Source organism: Aptenodytes patagonicus, chromosome 3 (assembly GCF_965638725.1).
Source record: "Aptenodytes patagonicus chromosome 3, bAptPat1.pri.cur, whole genome shotgun sequence".
Lineage (NCBI taxonomy): Eukaryota > Metazoa > Chordata > Aves > Sphenisciformes > Spheniscidae > Aptenodytes > Aptenodytes patagonicus.
In genome coordinates, this window is record NC_134951.1 from 29,486,648 (window position 1) to 29,505,271 (window position 18,624).

The 18,624-nt window shown below is 37.8% G+C and overlaps 1 protein-coding gene across 7 annotated transcripts in view; it reads right to left on the reverse strand.

Annotated features, from left to right (window-relative positions):
• Window positions 1–361: 361 nt before the first annotated feature.
• The window catches only part of DST (dystonin), a 315,857-nt gene continuing 297,594 nt past the window's right edge, over window positions 362–18,624 (reverse strand). For 3 of the 7 annotated variants that reach the window (XM_076332973.1, XM_076332966.1, XM_076332969.1), the window contains 12 exons: window positions 18,286–18,474; window positions 17,379–17,508; window positions 16,401–16,564; window positions 15,904–16,066; window positions 14,243–14,397; window positions 14,002–14,076; window positions 13,105–13,122; window positions 9,930–10,047; window positions 6,473–6,672; window positions 5,902–6,012; window positions 3,011–3,134; window positions 362–1,594 (listed from right to left, as the gene is read on the reverse strand). In XM_076332973.1, the coding sequence (XP_076189088.1) occupies window positions 1,329–1,594; window positions 3,011–3,134; window positions 5,902–6,012; window positions 6,473–6,672; window positions 9,930–10,047; window positions 13,105–13,122; window positions 14,002–14,076; window positions 14,243–14,397; window positions 15,904–16,066; window positions 16,401–16,564; window positions 17,379–17,508; window positions 18,286–18,474 (1,713 nt within the window). In that variant the 3' untranslated portion in view covers window positions 362–1,328. Of the gene's footprint in view, window positions 1,595–3,010; window positions 3,135–5,901; window positions 6,013–6,472; window positions 6,673–7,438; window positions 7,508–9,929; window positions 10,048–13,104; window positions 13,123–14,001; window positions 14,077–14,242; window positions 14,398–15,903; window positions 16,067–16,400; window positions 16,565–17,378; window positions 17,509–18,285; window positions 18,475–18,624 lie in introns of all 7 variants that reach the window. The other 4 variants (XM_076332971.1, XM_076332965.1, XM_076332968.1 and 1 more) reach the window with 3 other exon arrangements.

The window sequence follows — 18,624 nt, forward strand, 5'->3', positions numbered from 1 at the left end:
TTTTCTGGTGTGTGAACGGTCAGGTTTAGACTATTTGGTCTGCCATGTTGGCCAAACTCTACCTGAGTCTTTCTGATATTACCAAAGAGCATTTTGAATTTCTAGGGATTCTGTCACTACTGACTACAGCACCTACCCAGCCGTTCTGCAGCACTCCCGTTTAAAGCTGCATCCTTTTTCCACTGAAAATGAACTATTATTAATCCTTTCAAAGAATCCATGAACGGCAAAAACATTTCACTGACTAAAAGAGCAACCGAATTACTCTTTATGCCTTTCATACGTGGTATATAAATGTCACAGTTTAATATGGAGCAAATAATTGTCGACACAAAATAATTACATATAATTTCATAAATGATATGTGCAATTTAGTGTTTTATTAAACAAATACAGTAGCTAACCAAAATCTGATTGCTGATAATGGGAAATTACATTAAAGCCTATGTTACTATGGTAATTATTGGTCATATGCCCTAAAACATAACGCAGAAAATTATCTTCCTGTGAAATAAGAAATACAATAGAAATAAAGTTAAGGGACATGTTTATTTCGGAGCTTTCTGCAAGCAAAATTGCTTTGATACAAAATGAGTTCAATGATACAGTGCTACCATCCACTCAAGCAAAAGAAAACCTCACATTTACATGAATGCACTTTATATTGATATTCTTACAGAATAATAGTTCAGATATCCAGAATGTGTCTGGCCTCGTTGAAAGCAATGGCACAGAAATGCTGCAAGGTATTGGGAGTATCATATTACCGGCGAGTGCTTAATTAACTCTGTGAGTTCTCTGAGAGATGCTGTATAAATAAGGGTACTGTGACTGTGGGTTTCTATTCCTTAGTAGCTTTGACGTACATCCTTTAGTGTTTGTTTAGTTAGCTCAAAATGTGTAATTGTGTCTTTTGGCTTTTTAGTATTGTCTTTTTCTTTTTTAAAGAAAAATCATGAGGTATCCTTTACTGTTAACTAATGACATAGTGATAGGCCTATTTTATTCAGGTTGCAGAGACTTACTGTACATTCAGTACACTGTACATTCGGCAATTATTTTTAGTGTACTTTCTACACATTACTGTGTACAACTGTTAGTTTACATTAAAACTCTTTCCCCCTTCTCACAGGATATGGCATAAACAAAAACAAATCTGACAAAAATTATACACTTAAAATAAGAAGACAAATACACAAATAAGGCCATCTGCAGAATTAAAAATCCACCTCTTGCGATATTTCACAATAATTTCTACATAATATTTTACATCTTACAAACTTAAATACTTAATGCAAAAGGAAAAGACCTTTACGGAGCCAATCATATTATCTCTTCAAGGACTTGTCCAATTTGCTGGCTAGTGGCCTTCTCTGGGGAGTTGGAATTTTAGAAGGCTTGGCTGATCCTGGCCGAGAACCTGCTCGGGGTGTCGGTCTGCTTGTAGCAGGAACAGTCTCTGACATATCTGAGCATACAGACTGGATTTCTGAAATGTCAAAGTCAGATGCGTCACTGCCTCGGCGGCTACTTGACCTGCTGCCAGCCTTGCTTCCTGCTCGGCTTCCAGGTCTGCTTGGAGTTCTTCTGGTTTCTAGAAAGAGAAAAGATATCCATCAGTGTTAGACGTAAGGATGGAAAAGGTACGCAGGTCCTTCCTAGGTCTTTGGCAACCCCAAGAATACCTCATTGCACAAGCTAAACTTTAGACCTCCAGCAGGCACACTAGATGACGATCATGGTCATCTACAAGTTCATCTTGATATTAAACAAGAGCATAGAACAATGCCGTATCTCCCACTAAAGAGAAGGGAATGTGAGATCAAATGCTGAGACATAGTTAATTCATCACTAGCACATCTCATTAAAAATGTATTATCCTGGCAACTTTTCTTGACTTGCTAGACATGCATTGTATATTCACTCAACAGCCAGATCCTTTCTTTCCCCCACCATTTTCTCAGCTTTGAATTGAAAGAATTCAGTACCTGGTCTCTTCATGCATTCAGGATTTCCCAATATATGTACCTTGGAGATGCAGATGAATATCCCAATTTTTAAACACATACCCCTCTTTTTTTAAAAAATCAAAACATACAGTTGAAACTGCAAGTAAATAGGGGCAGAGCATACATTCTCCCAAACAAAGGGCCGAGTAAATGAGCTCCCAGCAAGCCTGCTAAAGTGAAAGCCTGCTCAGACAATGTGCCATGAAGAAAAAAACCACAACAAAGAATCTGAAACAGAAAAACATTAAATTTTTTTTTCATAATTTTCTAATTACTTATTGAATCTTGTCAATCTTGACAAATGTGGTTCCCTGTATGTGTGAAGAACACCAAGTTGAAACTGAAATCCCAGGTGGCTCATTTTTCAAATCACCTATTAACTCCAAAGACGTCTACTCTTTGAACAGGATTTTCCAGTACTGCTCAGTATGCTCTGCAGAGCTTAAGATGTGAGGGAAAGCCTTTAGACCTATCTCCTGTTCTAACCATCTAGCTGCTCTGAGGATCCTGGAAGAGCACAGCTTCACTGCTTTCTGTTTTCATATACTGTTTTAAAAATTTCTATGGGATAGTCCATTAATAAGGTCATCTACAGTTGCTCCCTGCAGTTCTTCTTTCAAAAGAAATGGACAAGTCATTACTAAGCGACCCCTTTGCTCCAACACGGTTGAGCATAGCTTGAATACTGTGAAGAACTGAACCCTTTTTAAGTAAATGCTTCTTCCCTGGTTCCTTAGGCAGATACACTGGAGATACCATTGTCAGGAAGGTTGCAGTCATGAATTTGCACATCCAGAGCTGAACGTACCTGCTGTGCAACCATGTGAACAGAGGACCATTATCCTGATTATATGCACCCTTGGCAATACTGATGTGGAGGCAGTAGGACTTTCATGCCTTCCCACTCTTCTGACATCTCCCTCACACCCTAACGTGACCCTAAGTATTCAGGTGGAAAACAAACCAAGCGGTAGATCAAGCTCTAAAGTCAAGACACTCACCTGCAAACTGAGCTCTAACTCTGGTAGCTGCTGTTGACAGGATGCCACTGTCTTCTCCAGAGTGGAAACCTTTCCCTGATAGATATCCTGGCAGTCTGAGTTTACTTCCTTGAATCGGTGTTCCCTATACAAAAAGAAAAAGGTGGTTTTTTTTTTTCCAATTGTCACTACTGAAGATAAGGTCTGGTATTAGGTAGTAAATAGCTTAGAATATGATCATCATAACAACATTCACTGTGAATCTGAAATACTGGTTTGAGTCACTACGGACGTTTTTCATGATATGAAGTTTTGAACATTCCTTTAGCAGTTACTATTTGAAGTGGTCCAAATGTAAAACAACAACAAAAAAAATCACTTTGCTTGACATTAACATTTTAGCATTCTTTGTGTGTATTTCAATGCATATAAAGAAAGAAAAATGCTACCTTCTTATAATTAGTCAAGCACATAAGATTAGTTGATGGTACATGACTTAAATAAACAGAAACAAGTAGTTGAGGTTTTATGTCTGCATAGCTTGACTTTCCACCATTCTGACTGTGGTTATAGGCAGTGAATACACTTGTTTCAATTGTATAAATATCTTACAAAACTACCCAATTTCAAAACCTTTTCCTAGAAAAAAGCAGAAAAGACAGACATAGGACTAACTAAAAAAGTTCTTGTGGTCAATATATTGTCTGAAATGTCTCTACTCCATAGTCTTACCCTGCCTGCTTTCTCATTTCTGAAATAAAACTAGTCTTGATTTACAATCTGCCCCAAATGGGAAGATTTCTTTCAAAGCCACAAGAATTAAATCCTCAAATCTCAAAATGTATGTAACATACTAGATAGGAGGTGTATGCAAGTAAGAGGAAAACTACAGTATTCGTATTCATTTCATCAGCACAAAAATACTAAGTAAATATCCAAAAAGAAGAACAAACACTGCAGTGATGAACGCGGCACGTTGAGTGGCCTGGATCCCAGGATCCTGTGTTCTGTGCCTTTGATCCCCATACAGCGGTGGGGTAGAATTAGGTACTGAAAAGCAAGACCCAGGAGTGTGTTGGGAGGCGCCTAGAGCTAAGCACCGAGCGGAGGCTCGGCAGGAGCCTGCCTGGTAGCTGCCAGCTCGGACCACTTCTGGCACATCTGAACAAAAGAGCATTGAGATGCTACAGGGCGGACAATCTGCTGGCTCTGACAGGGATGGTCACAATGTTAAACTCTCTTTAAAGCCAAGTACAAGTGCTTAACATCCAGCCAGCCACACCTTGGAAATCTCTGCTATACAGAGACTGCTTGGGAGGATAAGGAGAAAGGGAACGCTCTCCATTACCCCCACCGAAGCTGCTGCACTTTGGGCAAGGCATTGGGATAGAATCACTGGTGCAAGAAGAGAGAGAGATCAAGCTTGTTCTTCAGTTTAGCCCAAAACCCAAATGCAGTCTACATATAAAATACATAACTGCTCTCTTGGGCAGAAAATGTTTCAGAATGCCTCAGAAATTCACAGCAACCTACCCCATCCCAATCGTCCCATTTATAATGTTAAACCATGGCGGCTTACATAAAGGAAACTCACTGAAACTACTGGCAGTTGTAACAGCAGGTGAGAAATACAGTGCCCCCATTTGAAATCAGTGCAAACTGCTTTCACCTCATTGTAATTCAATGAAAACACCACCTTTCCATGTCTATAAACCCTTTAAAGTACCATCAATTAATCTTACAGTTCAGTTACCAGCTAAGAGATGAAAGAAAATACAGGAATATATTAGAAACTGACAACCGACTCAACTTTGTGCTATTGTTAATCATTCTAAGCAACAGTCCCCTGTGCTTGAAGTGCTGTATACGTACACACGCCTGCAGTGAGCACCAGTAACGCACCCATTCGCACAAAAGGAGGGAGTGGAAAGTTCGTTATGCATCTTTGAGCAAAGCCACGTCGACATCACGTAAACTTAGCACCAGAAGGTGTCACATGAATAGCAACAGGCATCAAAGCGCAGATAGGCAAAAAGCAGATACAACAGAGGTGATGGTAGCACAAGCTTCCCCTCAGCGAGCCCTCGGTCTAACCCAGGGCAAGAGCAACTCCTACAAGTGAGAAGTCAGTTTGCAGCCTGATCCAGCTGCAATCTTTTCACTGACTGTAATGACATTAGAGGAGACACTGGCTCCAAGCCCATTCAAATTTCGGTCATCCAGCTTGATTGCCGGCACAATCCTAATTGCTATACTAGCAGTTTCTATGGAAGTCATGGGCTGGAAATAAGACCAAAGCTCGTTTCCTGTTAAGTCATCAAATAGCTATCTTATTAGAGCAACGATTGGTCACTGCCCCCCTAAACGAAACCTTCAGTTGTTGGAAAGATTTATATATCACAGTCAGTCTTTTGTGCCATCTTCTTCACAGTGATTGGATATTTCTTTATTTAGTGGTTTTGCACTGGAGATCATAATTTATTAATCTAATTCCTGCAGTTCATGAATATTACAGTACATTATGAACTCAAAGTAAACAACTTAAGGAAAGAAACCTGCAAAGTATATAAACTGCTTTATTAAGAAGAAAGAAAAAAAAGGTACTTTTCCACATTTGCTCATCCAGTTCATTGCATAGTGTTATAATTTATTAACCATTTGCACTTTGAACATAAATTCATTGAGGCTGAGTTTTCCTAAAGTCAATAACCTTAACAAACAGAACATCAAAAAAAAAGACTTGGGGAAAAAAAAAGGAAAGAAATAATTTGACAAAGGTCTAAAATAAAGACAATGCATTAATATGCAAAGGATGTTGCAGCTCTGAAGCACTGAAACTCTAGTGGCTGTTAGTGAAGTGACAGTTTTAGTGAAGGAAGGTCATTAGACTAGAATCTCTGTCCTTACTGTACCTCTGCAGATGACCCTTGATAGTCTGAGGATTCTGGTGGCTTAGAAGGAGTTGACGTTTTGCTGTTTGTCAACCATGGTTTACCATAGTTGCGTGTTAAATGATGGGGTGTCTGTATGAAACAATGGTAAATCAAAATATGAAGGACAGTAGATGGAAAACAATGTCATGGAGAAGGATACCCAGGCTTTCACAGGGAGATCAAATCTCATAGTAGAAATAAAAAATAAGCAGAAAAAGTTGATGACAAACGTTCTGAAACAAAGAGATGGCAGAGCTTGTTTTTTAAATGAAATGGAGAGGTTCATTGCTCCTTCAGAGCTTACTCCCAAATTGCCAGTTAGCTCATGTGGCACCTTAAATGTAAAGAGTTCTTGTATACCCATGTTGCAAACAAACAGTAGAGGAAATACACTGAAAAGGACTTATCAGATCCTCCCCAGACTATGAAATAAAATTGAGATACTTCTTCCCTATCAGCTAGGGAAAGCACCAATATTGTTGGAGCAAGGGAAAAAACCAAACCTATACCCTGTTTGTTAACCAGTGCATTTTTGTATGTTTCTCCTTACCTTCGGCGTACTTGTAGCAACTGCTTGCGGGGCAGCTGCCTGGCCAGCTTGACTTGACAGAGAAGTAGATCTGTTGGGAGAAGCAGCCCTTGAAGAGGGTCGTGATCTACGGCCCCTTGGTCGGAAAGCTGCCATGCTCTGACTGGCACCATCTGCCAAAATGAACTTTTCACGCAGCTCCACATTTGTCCTCCCTTTAGCTGCAGCAAAGAAAGGTGTTCATTTAGTCAGATAGGAAAATTGTCACAAGGCTGTTTATTGTCATTTTTGCCATGCCAACTCCAACACATTTTAACAATAAATAAAATGCATTACAGTGTAATGCATTTATTTTGGACACAGAAGAGTTATGTGCAGAACTTGCTTATTCTAATACTTTATGCCAGCAGGAATGAACCACTGTCAAAGGAAGTCAGCGTGATAATGGAATGCTCAACGTGCTAAGTCACTGTTAATCAATCAATTATTAATACATAGACACAACCTGATGAGCAGTTTTGCTAACTCTACAGCTACTCATAATAAATAATACTTGCTTGGATGTTCCAGAAGAAATTGCCAAGTACAAATTACAGGAAAGCAGCAAATATATTTATTCAAAACTATGAAGTTATGTAGTTTGGCAACATGCAATGATGAACATAAAATCCAAACTATGATGAGGTGACTGGTGGCTAAGCACTCACACACACATACAAACACACATATGAGAGAATGTTCTGCAAGAATAGATACAAGACATGTTAGCATTTAACTGTGTCAGTGTGAACGACAATTGTTTTTGAAACACTCTTAAAGCGTGTCAAAAAAAATTAGCTTGCAAAGCACCAGCCCATGTAGGAACACATCAAGCTAAATGTGATGGATGCAGCATATTGTTAAAAGTATATATTTTAATAAAGTGGGAAGGAAATGAAGAGAGAGGAGAAGAGGAGGAGAAGGAGACAAAGAGAGGGGTTTGCCAACCTATAGTAGGCTGAGTGGTAATTGAAGAGTTTGATTCCGAACGTAACATTTTACTCCCGTGATGATGAACTAGAAAAAATGACACAGGACATGGGTCACATTAAAGAAAATCGTTAGCAGGAGAAGAAATCAAGTACAGCAGCTGCATATGCAAGAGACTTAGAGCACCAGGCCAAAAGACAGGACTCAGAGCAAAAGCTGTCTCTAAGTGCTCTGAGGTGAGTTCTCAAAGGTCTCCTAGGCAAAAAGGAAATAGCGCTTGGACAGACTCAGCTGCAGTCCTAAGTATACTTGTGTAATGGTATTTATCTGCTGACATAAAGAAGTAATATAAGCTAAAATTATTTTATATAACTAGGTCCAATACTTTTAAAGCTGTTTATGACAACAGTTCTTTGAAATGTGATTTATCTGAACACAAGAGAAGCCCTTGGTGGAACTGCAGATTTGCTAGGCGAAGTGCTTAAGGAAAAGTCTGAACCTGCACCACTGATAGCAATGACTACTTTGCATCACTGACTTCAACGAGACTAGGACAGGGTACCAATGCACAACGTCCAATGTCTGGATGATTTTAGAGAGAGCGGTATTCCTTTAGACCCACTGTGTTGACTTACTCATCTGCTCATGTATGTCCCATGAAAAAGGAATAAAATACTACAGAAAATACTGTAGAGATACATAGAATACAAGGTTTATTAAAGAAGAGGGGATAAAGTTCCAAAGGACTCTTAATCTGAGGACAGTAATAAGGAATTCCAATAAATTAATTAGATAGTTATTAAGTATTGTATCTCTCATAGTCAACCCAAGTAAGAATTGCAACAGTCTACCTGTCAATAGGCCTGAGAAAAATATTTGGGATACATCAAAACTAACCAAGTTAACCCTTCAATGAAGTCAGATATTTTGAGGCACATTTCATTTTCTACTACCATGCACTTTTGAGGAATACAAGTAGAAAGCTATAAAGTAAGGATGGCTCTGCAGGCATAAATGACTTTCCTATAGTAGCAGGTGCAGAATCAGGTGCTAAATTTCAGTTAGACCTGTGGTCCAACACCAATAAACTTAACACTACTGTTACGTTTCTTTAGTAAACAACATATGCAATATGTTGGTAAGCAAAAAGGACTATTTTTAATACTGCTGAAAAACTCACAGATGTCATCACAAGGTTATGACAGCTCTTTTATGATACTATGATAAGAAGTTTTATGGGTACCTTTTAAGCCTGTAGACAAAGGTTTCTAGGCCTTAGTGGCACACTGTCAGCCCTTACAGGGTTTTGTGGTAGCTTCTTTTTGGATTTAACATCCTTGACTTAGCATGACAATTGCTACAAATACAAGCTCTCCACCCTCTCAAGGTCTGTATCAAACTGTTTAGAAACCTTGGTCCCAAAGTAGAAGCTGGGTGATATAGCTGACACTGGAGTAAGGTCTGCAGGACAGTTGATGTCCCTGCCTTCACTAGCTCACTTGCCTCTCCTGAACTCCCCTGTGCTGTTCTTGTGCTACTACAATATAGATTATGATTCTGTAGAACTCCTGAGAGGTAAAAATGCAGTAAACTTAATGCTGCTAGTTAACAGGATAGAATTACCGAGTTACAGAACGTCAGCTCACTCTGAACACAGTCATTATTATACTTTCTGCAATTTTACTACTCTGGCTACTATTTGACTTGTATCTCTCCCGCTCCCTTCACAAATGGCTTCTTTCCTATCTCCAGCTGTTCCTCCAAGAACGGTGCCAGACACAGCCTACTTTCCCTAATAGGGAAAGTAGTAGCCTACTACAGAAGTAGGCTTTCCAACAAACTAAGATGTCATTACGTTGCTGTGTACTGATGAAACAATGGATTTGATACAATGCCCTGGAGGGCACGGTGACAGAGTGCTCCCTGCTTCCCCAGAGCACAAAGTCCTCCTGACCAGAGCATTTTCCACTTGCTTTGTACAAGGCTCAGGGCTCTGCAATGTGGTTCTGGGGAGGATGCCAATGAAAAGACAGGGCTACAAAGGCAGAGCCTGAAAGCCTGGGCGCAGCCACTGGGCAGAGAATTTTTTTTGTGGTGGTGGTGTTACTCTTCGACTCAATTGCCTTATTTTGATTTATTGCCTTAAAACTTCTCTCTTGCTGAGAAGGTTGTATTGGACATTTCTGTGTGCTATTTCTGCCAAGTCATACAAGCAGCTTACACGCCATAAACTCTATCTGGGCTAAGTTCAATTCTTAATTACACCACTCTAACACTGGAGGAACTGCGCAAAGACACCACAGTTATTCTAGACATACATCAGTTGAAGTGGAGAGGATCTTAACCATGGGATTTAAAGTTTACAAAAACAGATCATTATGTGACATTTAGTGAGATGATGTTTACAGAACTGGCATTTTATACAATTCAATCTCCATCTTAAGACAATGAATGGTGACTGTATCCAAATAATTATCTGCATGTCCATTTTAACAGTGGTGTTACATACCCCTGCAAGGATCATTTTTCACTAAGAACTCATCAAGTGCCATCCAGCCACCTCCAACACGAACCATGACTGTACTTCTTAGGATACGAACAAGGCGCAGTTGTTGAGAGTCACCAAACTGCAATAAAAATCAAACAACAGTCTCAGGTTCTCAGTCATTCAGATGCAGTTCAACGCTGATAAGTTAAAAATCAGACACTTTAAACAGTTTATTTGAATATTTAATTATTAGTAAATGCTAAAAAATCAGATTTATTTATGCAGATTATTAAAGCTGTTAAGATTTCAAATCAGGTGCTGCTGCATTAATCCAAAGGAGATGGCAGGACGGTAAGAAAGAATCTCAGGTTTAATTTTATGCTTGATTCTCAAATGTCTGAGCTCATAAAGGAAGCAAAATTAGTAACACATTATTTAATTTGTTACGATCTGGATTTGTGCAAATTAATTAAGACCTATTTGCATTATTTCACTGTTAAAATCTTAAGCAAACTCTCTTCTGCAACAGTCTAGATTTTAATGATGTCGGCTGAAAGGAAGGCAACATCACTTTGAAAGATCAGTATGCGGGCTAGAAATTCAACGCATTACGAGTGTTGCACAGTTCTATCAATTGATTCATTTATAGGGATATTTTCAGGTATAGCGTTGACACTGCTCACCAATAGCAAGGAGCATGTGGGGAAGGGAACATTAAAGCAGCAATGAATGATTGATAGCTATCATTATTGTCCTTTGTTATAAACTGTCACTCCTCTGTCTACACATCGAGGTTCTTCACAATTCAGAGAAGCACAAAAACCTGTTTCATACTAACTCTTGTACTAGCCCATTCTTCCTTTGGGCTGATGGCCAGGCCTAACATATGTTTTGCTCTTGAAACCTGTATAACAAAATCTGTATGCAGTACCTCCGTTCAAATCTGGATCAAAGAAAACATGACCAAAATGTTGACCCCACGATCTCACGAAAACTAACCAGAAGAATTCAGTACTTTTTAGCCAATGCCACCAAAATGTTTATTTTGATATCAGATCATCAGGCCAAGTGTAGTGCTCTCACACGCAAACACGCAGAACACTCACTGAAACCAATGGGAGTCAAATACACCTCTTTGGGACAATCTTTGACCCTTGGAGAAGGCTGGCCATAATTCAACTGTACCTACTTGCTCCAGTGAGGGGACTGAAATGCTTTAAATGCAAACCACACAAACGTGCTCCCTACTTGTTAAATGGCTTTAGTTGTTTGGTACTACTTAAGCCAAGAAGAGAGAGTAAGTTTAAAGGAATATTACTTTTAGGAACCAAACAAAAGCAAAGCTTGCTGCTTAATTCAATAATAATTTTTTTTTTTTGTTATAAATAAGAACATTCACATGAGCATTATTTGTAAGGGCTTTTTAATAATGCATTCAGTATGTGCCGAATAAAGAACTGTTTTACATATGTAGATCAAAGTTAAAAAAAGAAATGGCATCCAAATTGATGCCATTTATTTTCATTGGCTTGTTTCTACAGAGAATTTTTTCTAGAGGTTCTAAAGATACTATCTTTTTTCTTTATTTTTTCCCCCATCCCAACTTAATTTCTCAGTTAGACCCCATCAGGCAACTATACCAAGGGTCAGGTACAGTATCCTTCATCAGAAACTGCCTACCTAGGCTGTGGTTAATTCAGACAGTGGGGCTCCTGGAAAATAACATAGGTATCTATCAAGGCTTTTTTCCTAATGGTAACTCAGTCCATTTCCTTCCTAAAACAGCCTGGATACCTACTTTCCTTGAACAGTATTTACTGTTGTTTCAAATAATCAGAGGTAAAAACACTGGAATAAAAATGTAAAGGAAGTCTAGTTTAAGCTACAAAAAGGCCTGTTCTTGACAATAGCCATATAACACCACTGTCACTAGAGAAGCCTCAGCCAACCTGCTGTAGGTGATTTTTACTATGATGCTGTTCTGCACCAGTAAGAGTTAGAAGCTCTCAAAAAATGCTGTATTTTTCCCAGATCTGAAAGTACAGATGGCAGATAAGAGGATTAACATAATTTCAAATAGTCTTTTCAAATAGAGGCTTGTTCTATATGTGGAAAACATTTTAAATTATTACTTAGATATATTGCTTGAGGCATGTGGTAAGATTATCCACTGCTCTTTGTGCTTTCTTCTATACTTCAACAGGCTTTGCCAATAAATAAGAATGCAACTACATTTTCAACATCTCTAGATTTAAAATGGCTAATGCTGTTAACACTAGCATTTCCAGAACGGATTATACATATTATTGCCTTTTTAAGAGCATGAATAAGATACTAATGGTATCCGGTCTGTGTAAAGTATTTCCATTCTTACCAGGCAAGCATGATTTAACAATTTAAGAAGCTGTGTATCAGTATGTACCACAGGAGTAAGTGGGCACTGGTTAGCGTATCCTCCCTGTACCACTGTACAATGCCACTGCGGTATGACTCGCTGATGACTCAACTGACAAAAAGTATTTTTAAACACAGCTCCAATACATTATAGACCTGCCATAGCTCTTTGAAAACACTTTGGGAGAGGGAATAGTCTGAACTGGAACAGCAGGTTTAATTTGCCCATTTCCAAAATATGTATTTAATGATTAACTGCACTAGTACATAAAAAAACAGCAATCAGCTAGGTTCTTAATCAGTCTGCTTGATTGCACAGGGATTTTTTTTTTTTTGTGAAAATGAAAATATTTTTTGCCTAATTTGCAATAAATAAGTGATACGACACTGGGATCTGTGTTTACTGTGATTAGCCTAAAAAATCCAACACAGAATTTTGAAGCATTCCACTATAAAACCAAAAACTGATAAAATCATAGTAATTCTAAAATTGCGGTTTAAATGCTCAAGATTTTTTACTGTGGAAATTACTGGTGACCATTATCTGGTTCCTTTAAAAGTAATCTTCTTAATGAGGAAAATGGCCAAAGAAAGCAGGTGAGGGATTGAAGAGGAGGGATCCTGAGACAAGGAATGCTCCATAGCATTTAAAGAAATACCACAGCTGACCAGCAATGAATTAGCTGAAGATGAAAGGATGGCGAGAAGACTGACCATTGCAAGCTCAAATCACTATGCGTTAGAAAAAAAGAAAAAAAAAAAGAAAAAAAGAAACTTCATAACACATTCCACTGGTTTATACCTGATTTCCCAGGAAGAACTGATAAGAAATGAAAAATGGAAGAAAGACACGATTAGTTTACAGGAAATTCTCTATATGACTCTAGAACACATGCAAACTAACACATTAGACATTCTAAATAAAGTATCTACTTCAGAGACGAGCAGGTAGCTAGCCATCTGGAGATTGAGTATTGGAAAATACTCAAGGCGTTGGTCTCCTTCCCATTGCTGTTTCTGTGGTCTTAAAATCATCTACAAGTATTTAGTAAACTCTCTTAGCCAAATATTGGATGTTTCATCTGAAATTGTTCTGGTTACTGAATCTAGGGGTAGCAGATCTTTCTCTACAATGTGATATTTATTTTTCTGTGATCTAAAATCTTTCTGCAGATATCCAACACATTTCTTGTGCTTCTTCAGAAGGAACAGTGTGCTCCAATAAAATGACAAGGGAGAATAAAAGTGATTGAATACACTTTGGTAAAAGATTTTTAAAGTACAACACAATACCACAGGAAAAGATCGCTGTTTTTATGAAACTAATAGAAAATCAGCTACAGTTTAAACACTTCAGGTATCCAGGCAAAAAGATTGGCTTTTTGTATGTATGTATGTATGTATGTATGTATGTGCGTATGTATGTATGCACTCAGTTAGCTTTTAAAAATTCCCATACATTGAAAACAGTTTCAGTAGTTCCAGCAAAAATAAATACAAGCAGCAGCATTTTCCCATATTTTTAGCCTGTATGTTCTAACAAGAAAAAAACGGTAAAATTTAGACAAGCTTAACGTAAGAAAAGATATAATTGTCATACAAAATTCCTGTAAATTACTATAGCCTAATTCCTTGCATAACCATGTCATATGAAGAATATTTAAGCTGAAAGAACTAGGAAGGTCCTTAGAAGACTTACCCTGTACTTGTTATCCCCAATCTGTTCCACTTGAAACCGTTTTGCACATTTACATTTAGCTACCTGCCTTGTAACCTGAAAAAAAACCACAACTGAATGATTACTTCACTGCTAATATCACATTTCTAAATATTTCTGTAACTGGTAAACTTCAAATTATATAAGAGTGGAAATAAAATAAATTATTAAAGAACATGACCCCAGTAGAAGACAGTGCAATCTAAGAAAGCAGAGAATGTACCTCATCTTCAATTTTGTCAGCATCTGTGAGAGGCTTGTATGCATCCTTGTTTGGATGAAGAGCTGCTACAAATTCGTAATAGTCAATATATCCATCACCATCTCTATCAAAAATGTCTGCAACAGCACTCATTTCAAGTCGGCTTGTTGGGAATTCTGTAAGACAAAGACAACAACAAAAGCTAAGTTCTTTGGCTTTTCAATCCCATTACAATGAAAGCTTTATCAGAAATACTAAAAGGTTTTTAGGCACTAGGTGACAGACAATGCTTATCAAAAAAACAGGGACATTCAAAAGAATGAAGGAATCTTTCTGAAAAAACAATCTGGATCCCCAATGTTACCTAGATATTGGATTAAAATGAATATCATAGTGTGGCTTGAAGAGAGACACAGAAGCGAGGGCACAGATTAAACTGTAAGGTTGGGGGGTTTTTAACATTTTGACCTTCAAAGTGCATAAAATACCACAGATTAACAAGATAAATTGTTAGTGAGGAAAGGTCAAGCAAGAATTCACTGCTAATTAAATTTGGAATGCAAGGCCTTCCCACTGCAGAAACATGCACGGTGTTTCGTGAAATCCTTCTTTAGATCAAGTTCACAGCAGCAGAATATTAACCCACACAGAGATTCTCTACAAAATGGTCAAAGAAAATTTCGAGATGGTGAACAAAGATTAAATCATGAGTATTTAGCAGTTATAACAAGTTGATACCAGCTGAGTTAAATGAGTAAGCTGTTGAACATCTTGGTTGTATCAGGGTTTTCTCCATCAACTTCTGTCAATTCATGCAAAACAGCAATGTGCACATATAGTGAGTGTATAACTGCATTTCCTAAAGCAGGGGGAAAATATATCCACTACAATATTCTCCTACTGAATAACTTTAACATGAGATGCTAAGAGCAGCCCAATTCTGAATCTTCACTGCTCAAAGCAAAAGTCTCTATGATCTGAAGATAAAAAATTATTTTAAGTAGTAGGCCCTTATCTGCTATAAGTCAGTTGCTAAAGGGAAACGTGATCACACACAGACAAGATGTGGAAAGCTTACGTAACCACCAACTGTGCATACCTGAGGAATAGCAATCCATCAGGAAAGCTAGGAAAAGTCCCTTCCTAGTCTGATTGCTTGACATTTTGATCCTCATTATACAGGTATATGAACATGGTCATGGTTTATAGAAACACTGGTTTCAGAAATTACATGGTTTCCTTCTATAATTGAAACTATTCCATTTAAGTTCTTTAATAAAAATCATACGATCATATGAACTGATTTTGAAAATTATCTGTAGGTTTTATAAGGTACATTCTACTATTCTGACTAATCAATAAAAAGTGATTGTTGAAGTGGCTAGTGTACTGTAGGAATGACAATCCGAGTCCAGTAAACCAGTAAACTATTAATTAGCCAATAATAGAAATGTGACATTTGTAATTTGAGTCACAATCTAAAAGAACTAGAAAGAGCTTCTAGAATCTAGAAATATTTTCAAGTAAAATAATTATAGTTTAAACTAATCATAATTAATGACTTCAAAAGGGAAATCTGTGACCTGCTAACACAACAAACCACATAGGGTACACTATATTGACAGTAAGACTTCATAAGATGTTTGTTCCAAGTTCAACATTAAGTTAATTTTAAAACTTACTTGAAGAAAGAATTCCATCGATAAATTCCTGCCTTGTTATCTTTCCATCCTGATCTTTATCAATCCTCCTAAAGAAGTCCATCACACGAGACTTCTTATGGTTCATCCATCGCATGTATTTTTTCCTCCAAATATCAAAATCAAAGTTGGCAAATTCTCTCAGCTTAATAAAAAAGAGAAAGGACTTTTTTTCAGTTGAAATCAATCAATCTAGAAAATCAACGAGAGATACCATCTACGTTCTTTTGAATAATTGGTTCTTTGAGGACCTATATAAACATTTTAAACTTCTTAACTCTCCTCACATTTAAAATGAGAATGACAGCTTTTAAAGCATGTTAAAGCATGTGTATCACAGTGTTTTCAGTTAGCTGTATCATACAATATAATACAACAAATATGGAAGTTGTTTACAGTATTTACAGTATTTACAATTTAATCCAGGGTAAACAAAATTATGCAACAAGTATGTATATTCTGTACAGTCCTTTCCTGACCTCTTCAAGTCTGTCCAAAGCATCATTAAGTTTTCTTCTTCTTTCCAAGGCCAGAAGCCAGACTTGCTGCCATTTGCTGACTAAAAGGTTTACCCGTGGATTCTTGGTTTCGATTTGCGCCTGGGCTGCTGACGGATATATGCCTGGTGTTGGGGAACGCTTTCCTGTTAAAACATGATAAAATGTGTAAGCCTCACCCAGTTCAAACAAAACAAACATTCACATGAAGGGTACTTGACCTTCCTAAAACTACTCCTTCCTGTCCCAAATAATGAGGCCATACCCTGATATGATTCCAACTAATGGGATTTTTTTTTTTTTTTTAACCATTGCTGGGGAAGGACCACATGGTGGTTGAAGTATCTTTTGTCTAGCCAGAAGCAGCTAGTAGTGGCTGCACTAGTGAAGCTGCACAGGTTAAATAAAATCTTTGCAAATCTCTCAGAGAGTTGCAAAGTAAACAACCTGATTTTAGAAGCAGGTTCCATGCACGGGTAAGTATAAAATACAATGGGTAAGTATATCTAAAAACAAAAAGCAATTTCCTCACTTGATGATTCACTCTCCATTCAACTTCGCTGAACACACTTTCTAATTGGATCCATATAATTTCATAGACAGTAAGAGCAAAATTTTGTCTCTACCATCTTTATGTAAAAGAAGTTGTTTGCACTTTCAGCTCATAGTAGACTTGCAAAGACTCAGCACGTGCACAGTCTTGGAAGTTTAACAGCACATGAAAGGCTGCACACTTTAAAAATAGGTATTCAGGAAGTATAGGACAAAATTTAAAAATACAAGTCTGCTATGAGAAATTTCCTCACAATGAAAAATAAGAGAAAATTAGAAAAATCAGCCAAGAGAATTTCACCGTTTCGCTAGAAGCTAATCAAATCTATTAGATAATTAGTAATCTGTAATCTTTATAGATAGAGCAATGGTGTGTGTGACCTGCCCCAAAATACTTCCATTACTTACTTCCTGCTCTCCCCTTATCAAGGACAGGAATATGAGATTGTACTGGAGTGGGTTCAAGTGCCTTTCTTTTATAGGTCTTTGTAACTTTATCCACATCAGGTTGTTTTCTGGTCATTTCCTCCATGAATGTCTGAAATCAGATAGATGTGGTTTTAATTAACAATACACAAAAGTAACCACAGGAATGAAAAACACATACAATAGCAAAACACCGAAGTTACAAGAATGGCACAGAAAGACTCTTATAATGCCAGCCTCACAAAAAAGACACAAATAAAGGTTTTGTAGGTCAGAAGAATCAGCAGTATAAGCTTTTAAGACCACTATGGCCTGGCTGTTAAAGGAAGGCTAAATCTAAAAAGCAGTCTGTCAAACTCCTTTATTAACTGTGTATGGTGAGATGATGTACAACAGAATTTTGGCTCTGAGTACTCAGGTGTTCCTTGCTGTCCAGACTGCAGTTCATAGAAGTGAGACAGCTCTGGTGTGTAAGCAGGGGTAAGCCTATGAACATTCACTGCACCAGCAGCTCCCTCTGGCACTTCATAAACATATTTTTGAAACCCAATCAGCAAAGCCACACTGCAACACTAGTTTTAAGGCAGCAGCACTATCATATATTTCATGTGGGGGTTTTTTTTATTGTTCTTGTTCCTATGGGGAGTTGTACATTTGCTTTTAGAACAACATGGAACTAAATTGTTGTTTGGTTGTTTTTTTACTTCTGTGTTGAATAAACTACAAGCACATTGTACACATACAAAACACACAACTGAGTATCTGAAAAGGGATTTGATTATTAGGAAAGAAAATAGCTAAGGAGATTCACACTTGATTATGAAACCTAGCTGAGACACGAGCACCGTTTGTGGAATGTGTAGAACACGTGCCACTTAACATGCCTTACCTGATGTTCGGCTATAAGTGCTTTAACTTCCTCAATCTCCTGGGGGATAACCTCTTTATCTTTTTCAGTAAGTGTAGTCTCTGCCCACTGCAACCAGGACAGCAAGGCTTCCAGCAATTCCTGGTTAGCAATAAGACCAGCCAGAGCTCCTGCCAGTCTCTGTTGATGTTGTTTAGCCCATGCTAAAACCTTGATAAAAGAACCAATGCATGAGTATGTGCACATCTGAAATTCTTTAAAATGTATTTAAAATTGCTCTGCTAACTGTAAACCCCGAGCTTCCTCCCAGGCCTATTGATGTTTGATTATCAAAGATGGTAGATGTAGTGGCTGATCACT